The 26636-nt window shown below is 34.9% G+C and overlaps 1 protein-coding gene across 2 annotated transcripts in view; it reads left to right on the plus strand.

Moving 5' to 3' along the window:
* Positions 1-26636, plus strand: part of Atg2 (Autophagy-related 2) — a 117461-nt gene that overhangs the window by 66499 nt on the left and 24326 nt on the right. For both annotated transcript variants that reach the window (XM_072531643.1, XM_072531644.1), the window contains exons 13-19: positions 736-920; positions 4508-4813; positions 8114-8458; positions 15776-15966; positions 18147-18334; positions 22165-22408; positions 25792-26086. In XM_072531643.1, coding sequence (XP_072387744.1) covers positions 736-920; positions 4508-4813; positions 8114-8458; positions 15776-15966; positions 18147-18334; positions 22165-22408; positions 25792-26086 — 1754 coding nt within the window. The remainder of the gene's footprint in view (positions 1-735; positions 921-4507; positions 4814-8113; positions 8459-15775; positions 15967-18146; positions 18335-22164; positions 22409-25791; positions 26087-26636) is intronic.

A 26636-nucleotide genomic window follows, 5' to 3' on the forward strand; every position in this document is an offset into this window, starting at 1 on the left:
CGGAAACGTTGACCATGACAAGGAGAACAGTTCAAAAGACCCGTGTGTGTCAAAGGGCGATGGAGCGTGCTATGTTGGGCGTTTCACTATGAGACAAAATCCCAAATCGCCAGCTACGACAAAGAAAAGGAGTGGCTGATGCAGTAGAGAGAGTAGCAACACTGAAATGGAACTGGGCAGGTCACGTGGCTCGAATGACAGATAATAGATGGACAAAGCGGATACTGGAATGGAGACCAAGAGATGATGCCTACCGAAGCAGAGGTCGTCCACCAACACGTTGGACTGACGATCTAAAACGTTGTCATAGGAATTGGATGCAAGAGGCACAAGATCGAAATAGATGGAAAATTATGAGGGAGATCTATGTCCAGCAGTTGATAAGCGAAGATTGAATGATGATGATTTGGAAGGTAACTAGTGCTTGGATTTGTGAGTCCAAATTCGGAATTGGCTATGATTTGGCAGTTGGGTTCTTGAAAGGTAATTTAGATGTTTCCGTACTTGGCTGATAGGTGGCGGGATTAACAATAATTTAAATATTTATTAGGAATTTTAATTTGGAAATTTTAATTATAAAGGGTTAAATGTTGAAACGGTTACAAACTAGTATTTAATTGTTACGTTCAGACTGAAGAGGGCTTTACGGTTAAGATGAGTACTATTATCTCAGTACACCTTCTCTTTTTTTTTTCTCTGTATTTATTAATTCTATAAAATGATACTTTGATTCAGGTTGACTATTAAACTATTTTCGACTGAGACCAACGAATTGGAGAAAGATACGGAGGCTGAACAAAATTTAATGACTACTTCATTCTACGGAGCCTTCGAAAATCAGACTAAAGAAGAGCCAGGACCTTTCAGTGCTAAAAGAGTGGTGCATGAAAGCGATACTCCACATTCCAGACCACCAAATGGTAAGTTATTAAATACTTATCTTTAGTTTTTAGTGTCAATATATTAACTGTCTTTAATAATTGACATTTTTGTATACTGTATCATGTTTTCAATTTTCTCCTTTTTAATATCAGAACGTTCTTGTTTGCTCTTGCTTGCTATTTTTCCACATTTTAAAGTTTATTTTTACTTAAACTAGCTCTCAATATTTTCTCAATCTCTCAACTCTCAAACCACACGAACAAATTCATCTCCAAACTGCGAAAAATATTCTGAAACGGCTTCTTAGGACAAACAAAATGAGGCTGAAAGTTGGCACTGGACACAAACTTCGAAAATCTGCTTCTTTAAAAACTGGAACCATGTGGCTATTTTTCAAACTTGTTGGAAACACCGCAAATCTCTTAGATAGACAAATCTCTTAGGTGAGAGACGACATAAAACAAAAACAGTGATTACTGTTATCTGAACTGACACATTACATTAAGTATAAACCACTTTTTTTACAACAAATTTGCCGGTTTTTTCCGACTAAACACACCGCGTCTGTTCTCAATGACCAATCTTTCAAACCTTATTAAGTGCACTTAAAACTTGCTACACTTGTACACGAAAATCCATGAATTTGAAGCTAAATTCTGATTACAACGAAACCAACTACTCTTGACAGCGGCTTTACGGAGAGTGATGTAATTCTCTTTAAAACGCATTTGCCCAACTAGGTAAAAACCAAACGTATAAACGGGAATATTATTTAACGCGCAATATTAGGCGGCTTAACGATCAAAGAATACCAAGGAAATATGCATCTGTGATATACAAACAAACTTTATAAATGCGTTTATTATCAACTCGTCGACGCAAAAAGGATTGAAAGAATATTTCGGTGTTTTAATACGTATGATAGGAAGCAGAAATACATTGAAAATATTCTTCGGTGTTTTAACATATTCGAGAGGATATATACCAAAGTATTTAAAAATGCTACAAAGCTAACTTTTGAAGCGAAGCATCTATAATGACGTTATATTACTTTCTTTGTCTATAGTTAAAGGTTGAGGCGAACGTCACGGAACTGGCGCCACAAGATGGCGTTGTCACAGGTAGCGTCATAGAATAGCGGTTCTTGTCATTGATCCACTCCTCGATCAATTCGTTTCTAGTCATCATATATTTACTCTAAGCAGGTTTAAATTAAAAACTGCATAAAAAATAACTAACAAATATAGATATTAAATGAAAAGTAAAAAGTTAAAAGAATATGTGTCACTAAAAGATTCGATTCGTAACGATTGTCAAAATTTAATGAAAGTGATAAAAATGTCTTTCGATTAATAACAACATTTAATCATCTTTTTAAATTTTTATAATAATTCTCGTTTTATCAATATTTTATATAAATACAATTATTATTTTTAAACATATTTAGTTTATATAACAATTAAATTTACTATCCAATGATATTTGTCTGAATTTGACGGGTTTGTCATAAGTAAAGAACGTATGTTTTGTTAATACGTTAACAGGTGGCGTTAGGAGCAAACATAATTTATTAAATTTGTTTTCCGTCGACGGTCCATTTATGATCAATTTTAACACCCTCAAAATCATTGATTAATGACCCCTATTAATGAATGATTTTCTATTAATGAACGATTTTATTATAGGCAACACAACATACATTGCTTGCATAAATTAATTAAACGCTCTGTGATTGGCAGTGACCTGTGGTGTAGGCAACCAAACATATACCTATTTATATTCCCACTAAAAAATTAATTTAAAATGAAGTAGCCGCTGTTAGTACTATCTGTCATTGTATGTCATTATTTACTTTATTGTTTAAAATTCTGTGTATTTGAAAAATCAAAGGATGGATATTGACGAAGAGTTTAATTTAACTCCACCAGAATTTAACTTCTTCTATCACAGAATTTACAGAGGTCCAAGAAGACTTAAATATAAATTTGTCAAAATGTTATACAGCAGATAATCATTTATCAATATCTTCCTTTAATTTCAGTAATTGCACCATTTCGAATATTAATGTTTACTATATCTAATAAAACAACCACTAAGGAAACTTTGAATAAAGTCAATGAAAGCTTAAAAAATTGTTGTTTATCGTTAAGTAAATAAATATTTAAACTAAGATATCTTTATTTCTGAAAAGTACGGTCGACGGAAAAGTTTTGTAACGAACTCGTGAATTAAAATGGCGATTAACAATCTCGAACATTAACGCACTCGCTTCGCTCACGCGTTAAAATATCTCAATTGTTAATCGCCCTTATTAATACACTTGTTGGTTAAATAACTATTAACATATAAAAAATTAATAAATAGTAAGATTACTTTATTTAATTTTAAAAATACAGAAAACATATGCTATACCGCCTACTGTTCCACCTTTTTTTATATAGCAAAGTAAGCAAATTGTGAAGGTTAAAACTAGGGACGTAGTTGAAACCGATTAAGGAGTATAATTTAAATTTGAAATCCTTTTTCTTAAGGCTGATAGACCTATATAGGAAGCAATATTACGTATCGTTACATGTTCCAAAAAAGTGATCAATCGTTGTGCAAAAAGGGTTTGAAAATGTTTTAAAAGCATCTGTTTATCCATCAGAATATATCTCACGTTCACCAGAAGGGATGTGTCAACGATGAAAAACAAGCAGTTTGCTTATATTTGAAGATGTCTATTTTTTCCATCTGTAAAGAAGAGAAAAAAGGAAACTGTTAGTAACTCATTTGCACTAAAACCAATAGAATATAGCCTATAGAAAAATTATTATTACCTGATGGACATTTTTACTAATAGCATAAAATTCTACAATAGAAAACAGTTTTGTCAGACTCAGTTTAAAAAACGATAAGTGCTTATAGCCACTTATGAGATTTAAAGAGAAAGCGTTTTACCGAAGGTAATTTAAAAATAAATACCAAATGGCTTTTCTTCAAAGATTTGTAATACGTAAATTAAAACCTTATACAGGATGGAATTTGAAATACGTGAATTAAAACTTTATATATGTTTTTGGATCGTTACACCTGGATTCGCGAGACGGCTGAATAAACTGTGGCCAACCGATTTTAATAAACTGTGTAAACTAATGTAAAGTGTATAAATGGAAGGTTGACAGAGGAGGTCTTCTCTCTCATGTGTGAACATTTAAACAATTTACTTATAGTTTTAAATGAAGTTTATTAAGTTTCTGCTTTAGCTTTTGCTACAATTAACTTCATTCTCTTTTTGGCGATCTTGAATTGGCGGATTAATACCTCTATGGAAGGTTATCACTCCATCTTTTGCGCGGTCGTTCGATAGTTCTTCTGTCGATTGCCGACTTATCTCTTGCTATTTTGACGACGCGGGTTTCCCCCATTCTGCTTATGTGGTTATTCCATTCTTTTTTTCTATTTTGTGTCCATTCGTTTATACATTGTATCTTACATATTCTTCTAGAAAAATCTGGTTGTGATTAAGATGCATGTTAGAATATATGTAAGGGCAACTGGATTTCTTACAAAATAAAGAATATTTACATGTTTTATTTACTTTGCTTGAGTCACTGTATTTTATTTATGTTGTTATATTTTCTAGATGATAACGATGAACTCATAATACCTGGTGATAAATACGAAATAGACGAATTCATCAAATCGACTACAGATTCGGTTAAAATTCATGTTGACGTTTATATTCCTCAAATTTCCCTACAATTAAAGTCGAAACACGTATACGAAGTTTTGTATAACAGAATTAACAACGATTTATTACTTTGGACTCCTAGTGCGCCGAAGAGTAAATCTGCAGCCACGAACTTAACATATTCTGCATATGGAGGAAGAACTGTTATTGTTGATGGTCAAGATACTTTTACAATGTGTAAGAGTGGAATTCAATATGGTAAGTTCAATATGGTCTTAATTTCATATATCTCAAACTTTTTGAAATACTCTATGCGACCAAATTTTAACCCTTTAACGATTTCTGGTCGATATTCGTCGGTAACTTCTTAATATCGCACAGGTTTGTGAATAAGCCATTTATCACGATTCTGTCATAAGGAACGATCTTTCGATGACTCAGTAACGGTAAATGCAAACGCGCGCGAACTACAGTCACAAATGGTTTATAATTCAACCGGTGCACATTTAGTGTACTAGCTGTCTTACATGTGTCCTGATTTGTTGTTTTAAGTGCCCGATTTTTGTGAAAAAACTTTTATTTAGGTAAGTTTTAATTATTTTATTTCATATTTGTTTACATAAAACGCTATCACATTATGTAAAATAAACGGAATGATGCTTATTAGTGATAAACACAATAAAATATTGTTAGATGGCAAAATTTTTAGGTTACAAGTGATTTTATTTTTGATTTAATTTTCAAATTAGTAGTGCTAGAAAAATTCATTAAGCTTATTTTCATTAACTAAATATTATATGTATGAAATATAATCCTAAATTAGTATATAAAGTTTCGGCCGAGATGTTATAATCATGTTATATCCAGTGCATACTGCCAACATGTTCGTTGATTTAAATTTGGCAATTATTATAACAAAATAATAATTATAAAGCATTGGTAATAATGGCAACATTAAATTTTTTTGTCATAGTAAATGAAGTTTCTGTTTCAGAATGTCCAGAATCAGGATTGACAAGCTACAAGAGCTAGATCCCAATCAACTCTACATATGAATTGATGGTATAACTCATGAACAAGCTATAGACTCAGAAAATGGTGGTGACAGTGATGCAGAGGATGCTGTAATATATAATGCAACAAATGCTACATGCGCACGCTCAAATGTTTATGCTCCTTCATGTAAGTATGAATGTATTGACAGTAGACATACTTACTTACTGCTACTATTTTTTTGCTTCAGCCAATGGTAACTCTAAAAGTATTCTTTTGCTTGATAGGCCATGACCTAGTTATGAGTTTAAGGAAGCTACACAATTTGACTCCGATGACTCTTTGACGGACCCGACTTATCAATATTCCAGTAAAGAAACTGATGATTACGAGATGCCATTAGATGATGACGACGATGGTGATAATATTTCTACTGATGACAGTGACAATTTCCTTACATATAAAAAGGAAGCTTCAGATCCTCTCTTGTTTTTAAAAACTGCATTTTCTGAACGAAGGGGGGCTATTACACCAGTCAATGTTGACTCTCTGATGCCCATCTTCCACCAACTTTTTGGTCAAAATATGCTGCAGCACATAGTAGAACAGTCTAATTTATATGCCCAGCAGCATGGGATGAAACTAAATTTAAACGTTCAGGAGCTCAATGCATTTTTTGGGGTGCTCGTCATAATGGGATTTCATTCATTTCAATTTATACTGGTCAAGTAATAAAAATTTTAGGGTAGAGAGAATTTGCGAAGTGATGTCTCAAAAGCGGTTCCTTCAAATATTATGATTCATATAAATGATAATTCAAAAATGCCAAAAAAAAGGTAAAACCAATTTTGACAAACTATACCAAATTGTCCACTGATTGATAATATCAACAATAATTTCAAACAGAATTATGTGCCTTCTTGAAATGCATCCATCCACACAATAAATGCCTCTAAAACCGATTAGGCGAGGTTTTCAAGTTTGGGTTGCTGCATGTGCTGAAACGGGATATACGTATTCTTTTGAAGTGTACCAAGGTAAGTCGACGGAAAGCGACAATTACTCATTAGGGGAAAGGGTTGTTCTATCCCTTTTAAAACACATGTGGAATAAAGGTTATTGCTTTTACTTCGACAATTTTTTTAGCAGTATTCCTCTTCTACAAGAACTAGCTAAAAGACAATTATTTGGCTGTGGGACATTTAGAATTAACCGAAAATATTACCCAAAAGAGTTTTTACGAAGTGACAAAGATATAAAACTTGAAGATTCCGACTATGCTTAAACTGGAGACATATGTGTGGTAAAATGGAGAGATAGAGGAAAAAAAATGTGTGGTGGTGATCAGCAATATGCATAATACTGCTGAAAAAGGAACTGTAAAGCGTACTAATAAAGTTGGAATACGGGAAGAAATTAAATGTCGTCAGATTCGATCAGATGCTTCCTTGCAACGATATCTCTTGGAAATCCAGAAAACGGTGTATGAAACTATTGTACTACATTCTAAATGCTACAGTAGTAAAAAGTTATATATTGTATAATCTTGTAATGGAAAGAAATTCACGCAAGCTTATGTTACATTTGGCATACCGCAGCTTTTTTGCCAATGAGCTCATAAATAATTTTTCGAGTAGAAAACGAAGGGGTCCTGTATCGACAACATTTCGCAAAATAAACAAGATTGAAGAAAGAAAGGTGTCTACTGATCCTGTAGTTAGAAGTTCAATGGTTGGTGAACATTTACCTGTAAAAGGTACTTCTCGGCGATGTGCTTTCTGTAGCACAGAGAAGAAGCCAAAGCGATCTCACATGATATGCAAAAAATGTGATGTTGCCCTGTGTTTGGAATGTTTTACACCTTTCCATTTGTAATTGTCTCTTATAATAATTGTCTTTTTAATAAAACGTTGTCTAAAGTGGTTTTTTTTTATTTAGCAATACAATTTCCTTAACACATTGAACAAGCGGTTGATTTTTCAACCAGTGAAATTTTCAAATTCGTTGGGACCGCAATGGTTGAAAAATCAAACAGGTCCTGTTCGACAAAAAAAAATATAATGACAAAAGGATACATTATGACTCTATTTATACTTGTTTTTGACATAGACCTTGCGTTTAGTTGTTGAGAGGTCTTAACTTTAAATAAATTAATATTTTTTACATGGATGAACAGGGAACAGATGGAATAAACAGACAAAGCTTAATTAGTCACGCGTGTCTGTTTAAATTAACAACTATAACCATACACATATAATACAAATAGACTGACTGCTGCCATTATCATTAAACATTTAGGTCACGTGGTTGATAAATCTGTCAAAGTAGGAGATCCAGTAACTGCTTTGCGTCAGTTTTCTTTGTCGCATTGGGGGAACGCGACTGTATTGTATCACTCAGTCTATTTGTATTATATATCTATGATTATAACTTTCAAATTGTTTATCGCATATTTCTAACCAATAAAATTACCAGACAATAGATTCTTTCATTTCTATAATTGTAGGGATTTAAAGTTTTTGTTATATGAGTAGCATCGAGTTTATATTATCAAATATTTTTTAGAATCGGATAGCGAAAGTGACGAATCCGAAGATAGCACGAGCAACATATTTTTCTCCACGTACGACCACAAAATGCGACAACCTACCAAACCGGCGCAGCATAAAGTTCAAGAACCTGTTAAAAAAGTACAAAGCGACTTTGTCCTTAGCATACAGATAGCTCAAGGTATTCTCGAAATACATCCACCAGTTAGAGATTCTGCAAGCAACGTTATACCTGGGCAACAAGGAGAATTTTTCCTAAATTTAGAAGACGCCAACATTTTTGTGGTTAGTGGCTACAAAGGTGATGATAATTTAGGATTCGTTTGCGTACAATTACATAACGCTCAGCTGTACCATTGTGGTAAGTACAAAATAAAATATATTAGGTTCTATTTAAAAAAACAAAGTTGACGTCTACTTTCGGTATAAGCGGAAGTTCCACATTCAGAAGAACGTTAAATTTTAACTCAGCGTCATACCACTGAACTGCGGTAATCTTTAAAAAACCTTGAAAATGGTAAAGTAATAAAAACTGCAACAACTGTTTACAACAACATTATTATTTATTAATTATAGGAAAAAATACAATATACTCAGTGCGAAAAATGATGCTGCATGGTCGAGACAAGAGAGGAAATATCTGGCTCAGTTGTACTTAATTTCAGGCGCAATTAGTGTCTATGTTAAGCTTGTTACGATATTTATTTTTTATTATCAACATAGCAGAAAATCCGCTCTCACAGAGATATGTGGTTGTAAATGGAATTAGAAACAGTAATGCTTTTCTGGACAGCGATGGATATTCAGTTTTAACTTTTAGCCAAAATTCACACAGCTCTTCTTTGTTAAATTCCACTTGCAAAGCTTCATCGCAAGATAACTCTATCAGAGATTCCTTTTCATTTACACTTAAATTTTCACGAACACTATCCAGATCCGAAACGAATGGGTCCCTTATCCAATTGAACTCCGAATAATCTTCTTTAAAATATTCTTTAAATATTTCAACAATCATTTGGCTGTGATTTTTGATGTTATTGATCACAATTGCACTCACTGTAAGTTCATTTTCAGTTATAAAATTTTCTAAATTAGGAAAAGATGCTAGGTTCTCATTCGACACGCTCTTTTCAATCATTTGAAATTTTTTGATAAATGCTTTTATTTTGTCATTTACTGAAAATCTATTTGTAGATCTACCTTGCAAACTTAGATTTAAGTCGTTGATGCGATTGAAAATGTCTGATAAGTAAGCCAATGATATAAGCCAGTGTTCGTCTGTCAGTCGATTGTGTAATTCAAAATCAGTCCCCATCAGGAACAGCTGCACCTCAGAACGTAACTGGAATAATCTTTTCAGCATTTTGCCTCGCGAAAGCCATCTAACCTCTGTATGTAACAGCAACTGAATATGGTTACTGCCCATTTCGGAACACAAGTTTGAAAATAAACAACAGTTAAGTGCCCGAGATTTAATAAAATTTACCACCTTGATTGCATCTTGGAGAACATTTTTAAATTGTTCGGGCATTCGTTTTACTGCTAACGCTTGTCTGTGTATACTGCAGTGCATAAAAGTACAATTCTTAGCAACAGATTTTACTTTTGTGGCTACACCTCCGAATCTACCTGTCATAGCTCGAGCGCCATCAGAGCAGAAGCCAACGCAATTCATCCAGTCAGGTCCATTTTCAGCAAAGAATTCATCCAGTTTGTTGAAAATTTCATCCTCTGTAGTTCGTGTTGATAACGGCTCACAGAATAAATAATCTTCCTTAATTGTTTTATTTTCATGTATATACCGCACGTAAACCATAAGTTGAGCATGTTTGTTACATTTGTACTGTAACCATATCTTTTGCTGCAGGTAACAACACTTCTTCGCCAATTGTGTGAGCTTTTCCTAACTTTGCAATTCTTAGGCTAACTAAGAATGATGCCTCTACTGATTTTTCGGTACTACCAGTAAATGAAGACATGACTTTCTTAGTGCTTTTCATTTCTGTTAATTTTCGGGTGAAAAAATCCTTCGGTTTGCTTACTAATGTAGAATGTTTTGTGTTAAAATGACGATTTGGAACTCGATGGTAAAGAATTTTTAACATCATCTTGAATCACTGCACAATTTAATTCTTGAGATGAACTTGGTGGTACATTATTTTGAGCACAAGGTATTTTTACACTACTAAGCCACTTATCCATGTTAATTCAAATATATTAAACGTGACTTAAAACAAATTAGATAGGTAATTTGATGAATGCTAGCTGGTTGGACGTGCGTGCGGACGCTCGATAGCTTTGTCACTGTTTGACTCGCGTCGCGGTCGCCGAAAGATGCGCTGGCCAGCAAAATAGGCGGAGCTTAATGCAAACTAGACGCGACGGCGCCCCCACGCGCCGTGGGGTTATTAACTCAGTAAATTTTACTGTGTATGTCCTATGGCTGCTTGCGTACCACCTTAATAATCGTCGCGTACCACTGGTGGTACGCGTACCACAGTTAGGGAATAGCTGCTGTAGAGGAAAGTGCCCAACAGTAGGACAATTTTATTTGTATTCACAAAACTTCATCAATTATTTATCTGAAATGGACTAAGCCTTATGTAATATTTAACATTAGTTTAAACTCCTAATAGTTGAGCAAATTAACAACATATTCTTTTTGTATACGCCAAAAAATGACGTTTTCTAATAGCCAACTTTGTCTCACTGTCGGACACCCTTGTCCAAGACTGAGACATGATGTGTCCAAGAGTCAGACAATAGTACCTTGAGTCACACAGGTAGAAAATTAACACTGTTACAACTTCTTCTTCTTAGAGTGCCGTCTCCCTACGGAGGTTAGCAATCATAATGGCTATTTTTATTTTTGAACTTGCTAAATCAATCGATCTGCATTGATACCGATCACGTAGATTCTTCAATCATGAGTTCTGCCTTCAGCCAACAGATCTTCTTCCTTGAATCTTTCCCTGTATTATGAGTCAAAATTTTATATTTTGGTCCCCTCATCACGTGGCCTAGGTATTCCAGTTTTCTGGTTTGTATAGTGGTGATCAGTTCTCTTTCTTTACCAACCCTCTCCAGTACTTCTTGATTTGTAATTCTATCAGTCCATGATATTTTTAATAGTCTGCGGTATAACCAGAGTTCGAAAGCCTCGATTCTTTTTAAATTGCATTTTTATAATGTCCAAATCTCAGCTCCATGAGCTGAGCTCCATGAGAGCTGAGACTTGGACTGTTACAACAGATATTACTATATTTTTGAATGTACTAAGAAACACAAAGAGAAAAAAACAAAAGTAACATAATTATATTTCATTAAAAATAATTAAGGGGTAACTACATTTGATAAGGGCAAATTTAACTACCTTAACTAAAAAAAAAAAATTAAACGGAAAACACGCCACTGCTCAAATAATTGCAAAAATTGTTCTTCAATCTCCATTTTTTCGGGCGTATCAGTCGCTATCATGCACTTTCCTTTTTTTCTTTGTCTTTTTGTTGTCTAGTCACTTACTTTCTTGGGATATCCTCGAAATATTTCTGGAGAAACAAAATTCGCTGATTTGTGTTCGCGAACACCGCTTGTTGATGAGATCTCCGATACATATGTCTTAGGCTTAGTTTCTTTTACTTGTAATGGGCCTTGTGGCTGCAGTCATTGCTTTTTCATGGGCTTGCCCAACACATGCAGCAACTTCATAAATGGTAAAGGAGTTGCCAAGATTATGAAGCATCCAACACATCTAACGGTTGTAATTTGTGGGTCGAGTGTGGCGGAAAGGTCGAAATAGTCACCCCATTCTCCTTGGCCAGATTCAACTACTGAATAGATATATGGCTTTCGTGGTTATCATATAATAAAATGGAGGAGTTTGTTTTTGAAGATACACTGCACTTAATGAAATGCTGCATTACATCGACAAATATGGCCGAATTCATCCAGCCTGTTTTACAAGTGAAACCTAATGTCCCTCTTACCCCGAAGGAACCCGAGGGAACCCATTGCTGAAGGAAGCCAATTTCCCGCTGCACTCCAGAAGTTATTTTGCTTACTTGCATTGAACCTCTTTCTGCTAAAATTTTAATGTGATGTTTTTGTTGTGTTATGGTCACCGTTTCATCGAGATAAAAAAACTCTTGTCGCATCAGCGAATCGTTCATGCCTTTGGTAACAAGCATGTAGCTTATTAAAAAATATTCGTACATTTGCCTCATTAAACCCAATGGCTCGAGCCAAACTGCATCCCTCGGGCGTCCTTAATGATAGGCGTGGGTTTCGCTTTCTAAAACCTCTCATCCATTTGTTTTTTTCAGCAAGTTTCCTAATTTTCCAACTTTCGGGCATCTTAACATTATTCACTTCATCCATTTCGTAGGCTAGTTGCTGCATTCTAAAACGGGAAGTCCATAAAACATTTTAGCACAAACAATTATATAATTCGCTAACATATCTTCCTGGTCTTAGTCGAAAATTCGTCGTATATCATATCTTGGCTGCTTACAGATTGGTTCCTGAGTATTTTTTTGTTTTTGTACGTATCGGTGTAACGTTTGATGTGGAATATCTTTTATATTGCCTTCTTCTTCTTCTTTAGGTACCGTCTCCGCTACGGAGGTTGGCAATCATCATAGCTATTTTAATTTTTGAGGCAGTAGCTCTAAAAAGTTGTTTTGAGCTGCATCCAAACCATTCTCTCAGGTTCTTGAGCCATGAAATGCGTCTCCTTCCGATGCTTCTTCTGCCATCTATCTTTCCTTGCATTATGAGTCGCAGGATGCCATACTTCTCGCCCCGCATCACATGTCCGAGATACTGTAGCTTTCCTTCTTATATTGCCTAAGTCCAGCAGTTACCATAGCAACCGCCTCTCGCATAACCGGTGGTTCATGCTTTTTCAGCTTTGGTTTTTCGACGACTTTACTCATTTTCTTAATCTGAAATTAATGAATTTACTCTATTGGTTTTCTATGCCAAGTGCAAAATGTATGCATTTGTATATTTACAATACGCCCAACAGTGAGACATGTCCCACTGTAGGACGTGGCACTTTGTCCCAGTGTTGGAAACTGTACACCATCAGTTAAAAAAATTGTACGTTCTTAATTTTTAACATTACATAAAGAATTTTTCCAAAAGTCTACCCTATAATAACCATTCTTACTCACATAGCTGCGATACATCTCCTAACTATTTAAATATACAATGCACAGCAACCAAAAATTGGAAAAAATACTCACGTTTTTAACTTTATCTCACTCGAAGCACCTTACATGCGGCACACCCTTTAAACGTTAGAACAGAACTGAGTATGGTTACATTAGTCACTATACAGCGTTCCACGTTAAGAAAATAACATTGCGGAGATAGGGCCATGTATTTCTTATGGACGATAGGAAGCGCAGCGATGCCACGATGAACGCAAGCACGATTCAGGGTTGTATAATTTGTATTTTCGTTTTCACAGACATGAATTAAATTAACGTTTTTTAAAGTAATTGACCAAAAGTGCCCATTCGAAACAAGAGATGAAAAGTAGGGAAAATGATTTTAATTAAATAAATAGTATTTACAAAAGATAATTTTATTTTATCTTATTTTAATTATAGTAACGACAGTTTATTTGTTTTTTCGGTAAGAATATCATATACCATGAATCATAGAAATCAGTAGAAAATATTGCTTAGTTAAATCATGCCCTTTGCCGGCTATTAAAGATTTAAAAGCAAATAAACGGACCGCTTGGAATGCATATATCTAATTACTAATTGCAACTTAAAATAATACGGTGTGCGTATGTCAGCGATTTTATGTCGTTCTCTGAGACTACATAATGATAATAAGGCTTTGTGGTTCTTCAGTTGTTATTCTGACTTTACAGTTAAATGTTAATTGAAAATAGAAATTCGAAAAATATATCGACAATCTAGTAAACCGCATTCCTGAGAGTTTTGGCAACACTGATCTCCATAAGCCTAATGTTATTTTCTTAACGTGAAACGCTCTATAGCAAATGTTCTTTTATGCATAGCGTTGCCACCTTATATCTATTTTACGGGAAATGCATCACTTGTCTCACTGTGGGACCTGTTCCACTGATGGACACTTTCCCCTATAATATGTAATGTTAAAAACATATAAGGTTTTACACAATCAGTTGAATCGGTGAGTAATGCGGTTCGGGAATATAAGGTTATGTAAGATATGAATAAGGGAAAAGTATAGAAAAATAACATTTATTTACCACCAAATTTATTATAGGATATTCCAATATTTGAGGACATTATTTCATTTATTAAAACTACGAGGCGTGTTTTTTAAGTAAGTACCGTTTTGGAATTAAAAAAAGACGTGCAAAGATATGGCAATAATTTTATTTTTACATGAAAGCCTGTACCTTAATCTACTTTTCTACATAATTTCCGTGAATATTGAGGCACTTGTCATAACGTGGCACCAGTTTTTGAATACCCTCCTGATAAAATTTTGCCGCCTGACTTGTTAACCACTTCATCACAAATGTTTTGACTTCGTTATCGTCTTGAAGACGCTGACCGCCCAGGTGTTTCTTCAAGTGCTGGAACAAATGGTAGTCGCTGGGCGCCAGATCAGGGCTGTATGGAGGATGATCTAGAGTTTCCCATTTAAATGATTTGATGAGATCTTTGGTCTGATTAGCCAGATGTGGACGGGCATTGTCATGCAGCAAAACGATACCCTTACTCAACTTGCCACGTCTTTTGTTCTGGATTGCACGACGCAGATTTTTCAATGTCTCACAATAAGACGCTGCATTGATTGTCTCATTACGAGGCAGAAACTCCACTAGCAATACTCCTTTTCTGTCCCAAAAAACTGCACATGATTTTCCGGGCAGAAATTGTTTGCTTAAACTTCACTCTTTTGGGTGATGATGAATGTCGCCATTCCATGGATTGTTTGTTTCGATTCTGGTGTGACGTAGGCCACCCACGTTTCTTCACCAGTAACAATTTGGTCTAAAAAATCTTCACCTTCACTGTGGTACCGCTCAAGGAAAGTCAATGCACTGCCTAAACCGTGGGTTTTGTGCAAATCCGTCAACATTTTTGGAACCCAACGTGAACACAATTTCCGGAATTCAAGTTCTCGGTAACAATGCGATACAAAACACTACGAGAATACTGAGGAAAGCAGACGGACAAGGATGAAATTGTAAAGCGTTTGTTTTCTCTCACCTTTTCGTCCACTTTCTGCACCAAATTTTCATTAACGACCGAAGGACGCCCACTCCGTTCTTCATCATGCACATTTGTGCGGCCATCTTTAAATGCTCTCACCCATTTCCTTACCATTCCATCACTCATAATGTTTTGTCCGTAAACTTCAACGATCTCACGATGAATATCGATCGGTTTTACGCCTTTAGCACTAAGAAATCGTATAACAGCCCGTACTTCACAATCAGCGTGACTCACGATTGTTGGAGGCATCTTAAACACTAGAGTAAACAAGTATACAATGAAGAATCAGACTGTAATGGCGTCAGTGCGTAGACAAGAGATGTAGGTAACCAGCGCTCATGCGCGGAACGCCGATCGTAGCGCTGCGGCGGCGGAATCGCAAAACGGTACTTACTTAAAAAACATGCCTCGTATTTAAAATTTATTTTAAAATATAAAATATATTTCAGATATGATGGGCATTCCTAGTCAATCTTCTACCATAAAACCATTTGGATCACCTGTCGGGAGTCATCTCCATCCCACCATATATAAATCTGAGCAAGGTATGCTTGTGACCTCAAAAAATAGAGGAGGAAATAGAGAGATGCTTACGATTGCAATAAGAATACAAGCCAACCATGAAACTCATCACGTTAAGGTGAGTAATTTGAAATTTTGTATATAGTTTACACCGCACATTAACTTCGGGATTAAGTATAAGTTTACTCTTAAGACACTCAAGTTCTTTTTTTGTTTTTGACATTGTACCAGACACAAAAGTAAACATTAAGTCAATTTAATAATAAATAAAATATAGAACAAAGATTAAAATCACAACAAACAACAGAAACACTAAAAATGAAACCACTGGCGCACTCCATTCTCTTCTAGATACTAGGGCATTTCTTACAATAGAAAAACTAATATTTGACGACTTAATGGGGAACATTTCAGGATAGAACAAAGCTTATATAAGCCCAATTCAATTATAAAAATACAATATAATATTGTTCTGAAGCTATTTTCTTGTGGCATTTTAATCTCCCCTTCCCTCTTCAACTTATTCAGTTAAAGACTATACAGTGTAAACGCATACCAAAAATAGATCACTTGAGAAAGGCACTCTGTCGAAACAGCCCTAGTGATAAAAGAATAAAAATTATAATAAATTTTGTGGAAGTTTTGAAAACAAAAGTTTTCAATATTGTATTAGATAAAATGAATTTCCATCAAGTAATGGTCGAGTCCATCTCTCATTTTAATATTATTTAGTATTTTTATAGGAAATTTACCACAATTTCAAAAGACACGGAAAACCTTAACACACTAACTTTAATTTATATATTTTTTAGTAAAACAATATAAGATTGTAATTGAGGAGTCAGGGGGAAAATAATCGTGATTACACAAAAACAATTTTCATGGAAATCGAAATTTAACGTTTCAAATTAAAACAAATTGTTTTAACTCAAACGTATAAATCGGTAAATTTTTTCAGTGGTACGTTGACAAAAGTTAAATGTGCCAGCATGGACCATGAACGTTCTTCCCCAGTACCTTCAAGCTTCTGCGTCACAAAATGTTTCTTCCTCCGAACTTCTCTCCTGTTCAGTATCTTGTAAATCAGTGTAGAACTTTCTAGAGTTTACGTTTTCCAAATATTTGGTCAAGTGGAGATGATCTTGTTACTTAGCAGCTTTGACAGGAAGTGGGCCGTTGTGCAAAGCTTCGGGATGATTGTGGCTAGTAACTTCCTGAATTGTGATATAATGAGCTTTCCTTAAATTTCTTTTCGGGTTTCGTTTAACTTTGCATTCAAACAGCTAATATGCAAATAGCCCAGAATAGGTATTCTTGTGAAAGATAAATTGAGGGCTATTTTTCCTGATATCCAATACTCGAATAGGTCTCGTAGTCATTGGGCATTTCTTCGGATACTCGTTGGAGAAATGCTTAGTCCAATTTAGAAATTTGATATCTTTCCCACAGTCCACCACTTGGAACGGTTTCGGTTTCACTCTGCTGTTGCGGAGGACTTCTCTCCAATCATCCGAAGTTTCCGTATAAGCTTTGTCATTAATTAAACTCATGTCCCGGTCGCACTCTAGATAGGAATGTCCTCTGGTGGGAAAAATTACTTTCACAAACTCAAACCGTCCCTCTGTCTGAACTAGATAATGAAGGAACCGAAAAACTGTGTAATTTTTATTTTGCCCTCCACAAGAGTCGCAAAATTATCAATTATCAAATTTTGAACCTGGGATGACAGTACGTATGTCCTCACTACTTTACTATTGTTTAAATAGAATCAACTGGAAAACTAAAACACACCAACGAAGTCGCAAGATTAACAGGATCACAGAAATGCTGCACTCGACCCGACCTGCTAAGACAGAGAGGGGCCTTTTGACTCTGACGGTTATTCCCTCGCAGAGCGCGGACTATGATGGTTCTTCCCCAGTACACTGTTTCATTTAACAATTGTAATAAAAGGACTGTAAATGTTTTTCCCTTTTACTCCGTACCATCCGAAAGTAACATGTATTCATCACTAGAAAACTTCGTCATCTCAATTTCGACCAAAGTGGACTCTGATTGTTTTCCCCCTGACTCCTCAATTATAAAGACTTTATAACAACAGTTTGCTTTAGTATCGTTGCCATAACATCGTTCAGATGTTCATTGTTTGTCGCGCATCCGGAATATCCAATTTTCTATGACTCTGGCGCATAAATCAGGCTGAAATTAGAGAAGTTTGGATTTTTATTGTGTTTCAACATACTATACTTAAAATTCTTTATATCGTTTATTTTATTTGATTGATTTGTTTGATTTTAGACCGTGAGAGTAGCCATCGGATTAAACAAGAGTACGTTAAAACATAGAATGTGTACAGAACCGAATAGTTGGATCTCACATTTGTTAGACTTTTTCAATGTACAAGATTACCCGATAGCAAATTATCATGCCAAAGATGTTCTGACTGAATTACATTTACACGTTTGGGATTGTGCCATAGATTATAGGTAAGTAAACATTGACATTGCATTTGCTTAGTTGTTTGTTTAAGTTTATTATATCTTTTATATGACTATGTATTTGAAAAAATATCCGAATAGGCCGAATATTTATCGCATCACTTTTTAGTCATCCATATCACTGTTTTAGCAAAGAATATAGACGCATATAGAAGGACATTTCAAACGGCCGATTTGGTCACGGTTATTATACTTCAAAACACTCCTGAAGAGGGCGACTGCATAAACTCAAACCCGTGGCCGTCGGTTTAAAACTATTATGAAAGATGTAGTTAGAGGGAAGTGGGAAACGAGTTACGAACGGAGTTATTTAACTTATGCATCCACACTTAATAAAATTTCGATGCCATTGATTTGCAAACTGGCTTTTTTTGTTTTCTTTTTCAATATTAAAAGTATTTATTTTTGTTTGTAAGTATTTGTTTGAAAAACCGTCACGTAACTTTTTATTATACTGTTTTCCTATTCAAAAATTTACGAAACAGTTTAAAATTTTTTCAAAATATATTCAACTAATAGTATGTATGTACCCTAGTCCTAGGTTAGCTTGCAGTATCTTACATATTTTTTTATAGAGTTAATTTTCCTTCTGTACAATAATTGGATAAATCCCCTCCGGATCTCGTGATTTATACAGTACAAACGAGTTTATTGCCCATTTGATTTTGTCCCAGTTCACCACGTGTTTTGTCATACGACAATTTTCCCTAAAACCATAAGTTATGATATCCATTCCAGTTTTCTGCCATGTGTCTATTTTTATCAGTTTTGTTTGAGAATGAGAGTGTATTCACCTGACTCATTTTAGAGCGCGGGAATACTTATCTAAGGGTCTTTTGAGAGAACTTTATGAAGCCTTGACATTTCAGTCTGTTCTATCTCCTAGCATGATTCTTTTTTTGCCCTTCTAAGTTTTTTATATTCAGTCTTTGATTTGCAAGTGTCATTCCACCAGGGTGCTTTCCCGTTGAAATTCCTCACTATTTCCGGACAGTTACCTTCAAACACTGACATTACAACCTCTTGAAATTGTTTGGCGGCCATGTCTACGTTCAATGTCCCTTTAATCTTACTTAAACAATATTCCAGGTCTGCTTGATATGCTCATTGCCTGTCTCGATGGTCTGAACAAGACACCTCATCTAAGACATGCCATTTTTTAACAGTTTGGTGTTTGTAGGTCAGATGGTACGCATTCGCATCATAGCCAATGATTAATTTGTAGTTCATTTTTCATGCAATCTCTCACTAGCTGTTCCAACTTCCTTGATGGTTGCTCGGGATCATCATATGGTAGGTATGCTGATCCGAGAACTATCTTCTTCATACCTCGTCCCTCAATACCTTCATCTTCACTGTCGTTAAGTCCGTGGAACAGGACTTGCCTCTTTGCATGGGTTCCGATGATTTCTTCATCAAGCTCTTTCTGAGGGACGCCGCTGAGGACCATGGGGCGCTTGAGCATATTATTTGGATCAACTATATTTAAGTTTGCTACCTCCCACAGGCTCTTTATGGTTTTCACCACTTCAGTCGTCCATTTTTTTGTATACTCGTTAACGCAGTTCACCCACAGAGTCCCTTCGCTAAATGATGTTTTATGGAACTGCAGAAGTTCATTCTGACCTCCGATAGGAGCCTCATAACACTGCCTTGGGTGATTGCTGGGTGGAATGCGGTTACCACAGCCGGTCCCAAGCCCGGATAAAATCTGGAGGGTGATTGGTAAGGTTAGCAACCTACCAATCGTAAAAATAAATACTGCTTAAAGAAGCAATGTACAGCCTCGGAACTTGATACTATGAAGAACACAATAAAAGTAAAAGTAGAAGAACTAACCAATCCTATTGAACTATTGAAGCTGGCAATGGGATAAGACAGGGAGATTCCCTGAGTCCTCTATTGTTCAACCTGATTATGGATGAAATAATAAAAATAGTAAGAACTAAAAAAGGATACCAAATGGGAGAAAAATAACTTAAAATAATCTGCAATGCAGACGACGCAATACTACTCTCTCAAAGTGAAGATGATTTACAACATATGCTGCACCAATTTAATATAACCGCCAGAAAATGTAACATGTTAATTTCCCGAAAAAAGACAAAATGCATGGTTACAGCACCAAATTTGCTAAGATGTAAATTGGAGCTGAAAGGTCACATAATAGAATAAGTGATGGAGTTTAAATATCTAGGCATCACATTATCTAGCTACGGAAAGCTCGAAACTGAAGCGGAAGATCAAGTGAATAGAGCAAACAGAGCCGTAGGCTGCCTAAATGAAACAATATGAAAAAATAAAAATATCGGGAAAGAAACGAAAGGCAGAGTTTACAAAACAGTCATCAGACCAATAATGACATACGTGGCAGAAACAAGACCTGACACAGAGAGAACAAAAAGGATGTTCGAAACAGCAGAGATGAAAACACTTAGAAAAATTGATGGTAAGACACTATGGGACAGAGCTAGAAGTACGACAGATACGACGTAGATGCAAGGTGGAGAACATCAAGAACTGGGTAAGAAATAGAAGAGTAGAATGGAAAGGAAGACGATCAGTAGGAAGACCACGAAAACGATGGAACAACAACTTACTTGAAAAACAGATAGAGTCATGTCTATTCAAAAAGAAGAAGATAGGAGCCTCATAAAGTGCTTGCTGCAGTTTGTTAATGATCAAATTTGCTTGAGCCCGATCTAGTTAAGTATCAGGATGGTGTCTGTATGCTACCATCATTCTGAATAATTTTGTCACGGTGCTTTATGACAGTCCGCTCGTTAGAGCCCATTGGTTTCTTAGCAACACTGTTGCGAGGGGGGTGATGGTATTCTCTGAAGTCTCTTGTTATCCTCGGGTGTTACTGATTTGGTTTTCTTGGGATTTGCTATGGTCCATGTTCCAGCAGCCATTTTTGCCTTTTTCCTTATCTTGCCTTGTTGAGCTCTAGAGAGGCGTTATTTGAAACTTGTTATTTATTTTTTTTTAATTTAAAAATCCGAAATTGTACTTCACAATTTCGAGTTTTCAAATTTTAAAAAATAATTCTTTGGTTTATGTGCTGAAAAGCAATTTTAGCGTACCAACGAGATCAGGAATTGTTTTTTGATCGAAACACCTTACAATTTTTTGGGCTTTCTCTCACAGTGACTGATTTAATTATTGATTGAATTAATTTTATTTATAGTTTATAAGAAGAGAGTTTTAGTTATTAAAAGTTAAAATAATATTTAATTTTTTTTCAAAAAATTTTATAAAACGCAAACATTGAATGCTATTTTACGACCACGCGGCATCTACATATAAAAATATCTAAAGTTGCATTTGTTGCCCCACTCTTTCATATTTTTGAAGCAGTAATAGCGCTGAAATGACCGCTCCCTAGTGGTACAAACAAGGAACTAAAATCTTGATCAACTTGACAGTGAAAGATCCTTCTATATGCGTCTATATTTTTTGGTTTTAGTAATGTTTTTATAACAAGATCAAAAAAGATTAAATAGGTTATGTCAAATCAGATTACTGTTGACAGCTTTTCTTAATTCTTTTAATGTGGTCATTGTCCAGGTGGATCAATAGTCATGATTTTAGGAAAACAATATTATAAGATAAGCATTATCTTCTAATAATGGGTGTTCTTACCTATTTTTATAGAGTATTGTTTGAAATACTTACGTTGCTTTCAGAATAAACTGTGAATGTAGAAATAATAATCGCTTAAAAATTATTACATTGTAAATACTTAACTTACACTATTTTGTCTGCTTTCACACAAATTTTGTATATATACAGTTTATGTACTTTTTTATTTTTAGGCCATTAAATTTAGCTATTAGATCTGCAATCACAATAGGAAACTTCAGTATGTCTTCGCACTTATCAGCTCAATCGAATTCGTCTACGCTGAGGTTTATATTCGAAGAATGTGCCCTATTTTTAAGCGAAAAAGCTCCCTCGAAAAACGGGAAAGTATCTGTGGCACCCGTGGACTTAATTAGAGATTATGTAAATGTCTTACAGTTAGGACTCTTTGAGTTGAGTTTAAGAACTACAGATAAGGTAACTAATATTTGATTTTTTACATATCAATTTTTACATTTAATGTTTTATCTGTTCTAAAGGTATCCGACCTTCTTTCTTAACTTCACGCCAAATCGTTACTGTGCCCTGTAACTCTTATCGTATACCGCGTTATTGTCTTCTTCGCATTCGTCGCATTTGTCATTGCTGTAAATGACGTGAAGATGAGGGCAACACATTTGAATCAACTTTTTCTTTCAAAGTGATGAAAGTTGTGCGGAAACTATTGAAAAGATTCAAAAGTCCTTTTGGGATGAAGGTATCAACAAATCATTGATGGCGGGTGGTTCAATCGTTTTAAAATTGTCCGCCTCTCTATTAAGTGTCACTAGCGTATGGATGACTTTCCAGCACAATAACGCCGAATAATATCGAGCGATAGAAGATCGTTGTTTGCGATAGAAGGTCGTTGTTTGATTATGCTATCTTGGAATTACGAAAACTTGTGTTTTGGGAATTCTAACTTAGAATTTGGGAATGATATTCGTGTATGCCAATTTATTATAAAATTCTATATAGTCCTTTTCCATCATATCGATAGCACATTATGTATGCAAATCCTCAACAGGTCAAAAAACCATAGGCGTCACCCTATACTTGTTTTGAAATAAATTAAAAAAATTAATATTTTAAGATGCCGTCAACAATTCATTATCTTTTAAAAAATCTTCTGTAAAATAAGTGTCCACTAATCTCACTATACCTTTTTTGTGCGTAAAAAACGTCGGTATATATGCCACACGATTATTGTTAATTATACACAGGTGATTAACGAGAGAATTCAATGTTTCACGAAATAAATTAATGCAAACAGTAATTTAAAGGTGATTATTGTTTTCTATACAAGTTATCGTCTGACACAAAAAGAATACCTTCTTTGAACGATTACCTGGAATTACTGATAAGGCTTCACTAATGATAGTTTAAGTAGTTGTTATGCCACATTACAGCTTATGCTAATAATATAAATTAGAAATTGTTTGCATCTTCCATTTAGTTTGTAGATGTACATTGTTCATGTCTTACCTACCTACGTTTTTGGTGTCGATATTTTGTTATTTGCATTTAAAAATGACGTCGACAACAGGTTTTATCCCGGTTAAGTGTAGTTTTAAAGGTGCCTTCAGTCTAAGAGAGAAAAATATAATATTAAATGTACCCGATGCACTTGTATATCAACGCCCTTTAAGTAATGTTCGTGAAATCATTAACATGTGTTCAAATATGACAGGGGTTGGAGAAGCAACAATTTATAGATTCCTGAAAGAAAGAAAAGGAGGAACTGTTTCATCTCCCAAGAAGAGTGGAGGGAGTAAACCCTTGGAAATTGAAGAAATACATAAAAACATGATAAGACGCAGCGTCCACTCATTTTTTTTTTTTTTAACAAAGAATTTCCAACATTGGACAAAATCCAAACATTAATTAGAGAAAACGAAGAGTTACCCATCATAAGCAACAAGAAATTATGGGGACTATTGAGAGAGATGGGATTTCGTTGGCAAAAGAATAGAAGAAAATCCGTTTTAATTGAAAAAGATTACATTGTATGTTGGAGACGAGATTATCGAAGAACTATTAAAAAGTACCGAGAAGAAGGGAAAACAATTTTTTATTTGGACGAGACTTGGCTAAATGAAGGTTATACTGTACCATATCTATGGGTTGATACAAATGTGAAAAGTTCCCGTCAGGCATTCATCGAAGGTGTATCTACTGGAATAAACAATATTCCCGTTGGAAAAGGACGCAGACTCATAATAACCCATATTGGAAACGAATACGGTTTTGTCAATGATGGATTATTAAGTTTTGCCCCAAAATCAATCAAAGATTACCACGAGGAAATGACTGCTGACGTTTTTGAAGAATATTTTGAGCAAATGTTGGATTTAATTCCAAAAAATTCTGTCATAGTCATGGATAATGCTAGTTACCATTCAAGACTAGCAGAAAAATTGCCAACAACGGCATGGAAAAAAGGAGAGATAATCGAATGGTTGGATAAACACGCAATTGAGTACAAGGAGAATTCAACAAAAAAGGAATTATTACCTATTGTAAGGCAACATAAAGCAGCTTATAAAAAATATATAATTGATGAAATGGCATTAAACCGTGATGTAATTATTTTACGTTTACCCCCATACCACTGTGATCTAAATCCGATAGAAAATATATGGTCTCAAGTAAAGGGTGAGTAAGTGAGTAAAGTCGGACGCAACAACAAAACTTTTAAATTAGAAGACTTACAACAATTATTAGAACATTCCTTATCAAAAGTAACTCCAGAAAATTGGAAAAATGCTGTTAGTCATGCTCACAAGGAAGAAAATAAAATGTGGAATTTGGATAATATGACTGATGCAATGCTGGAACCGGTAATAATTAACATTGGAGTTGAAGATTCCTTGGATTCTGAAGAAAGCAGTGAATCTGAAATGGAATTTGATTAAAATAATATTCATTTTTTTTACAAATCGGCCCCTGTTACGGCCACAAATTATTTTATATATAACCAATAAAATAAACATCTTACATTTCTTGCAAATTCATTAGTACCTGTTAATCTCCATCACTCCGACACTGGCAACTTTATTTAGGGATTAGTAACCCTCAAAACTATTGTATTCTATTCTGCTTCAACCTTTATACCTGGTGGTCATACTCAATTTAAAATTGTTTTCCTATATACTTCTGTAAACTTGTTGACAAATATCTATTTTTCATTGAGTCACCCGTATCAACAGTTTAGTGATTTGCATACATAATGTTCTATCAATATGATGGAAATGGACTATAATTCTATAAAAAACTAAAAGAAGATTCGCTTAGAAGCTTCAATCCAACCAACCAGGGTGATCGTTTATTATTTTTTTATGATGAAGGAGTGTACCATGAATAAGCTCCAAGATGTCAACAAGGAATTTTACATCTTAAGTTTTAAAAAAATTGTGTGACGTAGTTTGAAGAACCTGGTCTCATTTTCCCTTAATCGCCATTTTTAGCCAAATATAAGTTTACACCATTTCGCTCGTCTCCGTACAGTCACAACATAACACCTGTGACTTTTTCATATTCCAAAGATTAAAATGAAATTTCATAACTGATTTATTGACTAAAAGCACCAGTGAGAGCGTATTGTTAAACCGAATAAGGATTACTTCGAACGATGCTACGAGCTAAATGACTAAATAATAACGAAGTTATATACAAAGGTTGGATACTTTTCATAAAGTCCTCGAATATTCTATTTGTATTCAAAAAGCAAACTGCTCAGCTATATTATTCTATATGTATATGTTATAATTTATATTATATATAATTTATATATAAGCTTAATACAGTAATAAATATTACAGAGAAGTGGAATCAACCCTCACATCGACCTTCGAGCTTCTAATAACATTCTCAACATACATACATGCGCAGACAGTTGTAAAATGTTAACGAACCTAATAATATACTTTGCCAATGACGGAGATCTAACACCACCAACCTCCACAACCACAGGAAGCTCTTACTCTAGTCCTAGACACCAAGCTGAAGCAGAATTGGTATCGGTTGAACCTCAGATTAGTAATCTGTCGAAGAGCCAACATGAGCACGTTAACACACTGTTGGGAGAAGCCATGAAAGAAAGTGATGTTGTAGAAGGTATGGATGATTTTAATATTAGATTGTCAACTCTATTTAAATTGTATAAATTAGTCAAAAGTTTGGTATAGATAAATTTTACCGTATAGAAATTTTTCGAATTTCTCCTTAGGTTCTATTATGCTTATTTGGTTGATATACACATATGCACTACAAACAAATATTAACCATACTAATCTAGTGAAATAAAATACCAAAAAAAAAAACTTAAAGACCGCCCTAACGCACTACTACTCTCACTGCTATAACCGGCCAAAGAAAATGAAGAAAAATATCTTTATATTTAGAACTTGTGGATTTCTAAATGGCTATGACCTTGAAAATATCTGCGCGTCATCTCGTTCACAATTATTGAAATGAAAAACTAAAACATTGCCTCAACTTATTCTATATTGAACTGCAACAATAGTCCAGTCAAAGTTCACACTAGTCGGGGTCATGGGTGGGAAATGGTTCTCGGGGCAGGATATATATACATATATATCCGGCTCAGCCCCATTGCCCTTTTCCTAAGGACAGCCATGTCATCGTCTCCGATTCCGAAGACGAG

The sequence above is a fragment of the Diabrotica undecimpunctata genome, chromosome 5 (assembly GCF_040954645.1).
Source record: "Diabrotica undecimpunctata isolate CICGRU chromosome 5, icDiaUnde3, whole genome shotgun sequence".
Lineage (NCBI taxonomy): Eukaryota > Metazoa > Arthropoda > Insecta > Coleoptera > Chrysomelidae > Diabrotica > Diabrotica undecimpunctata.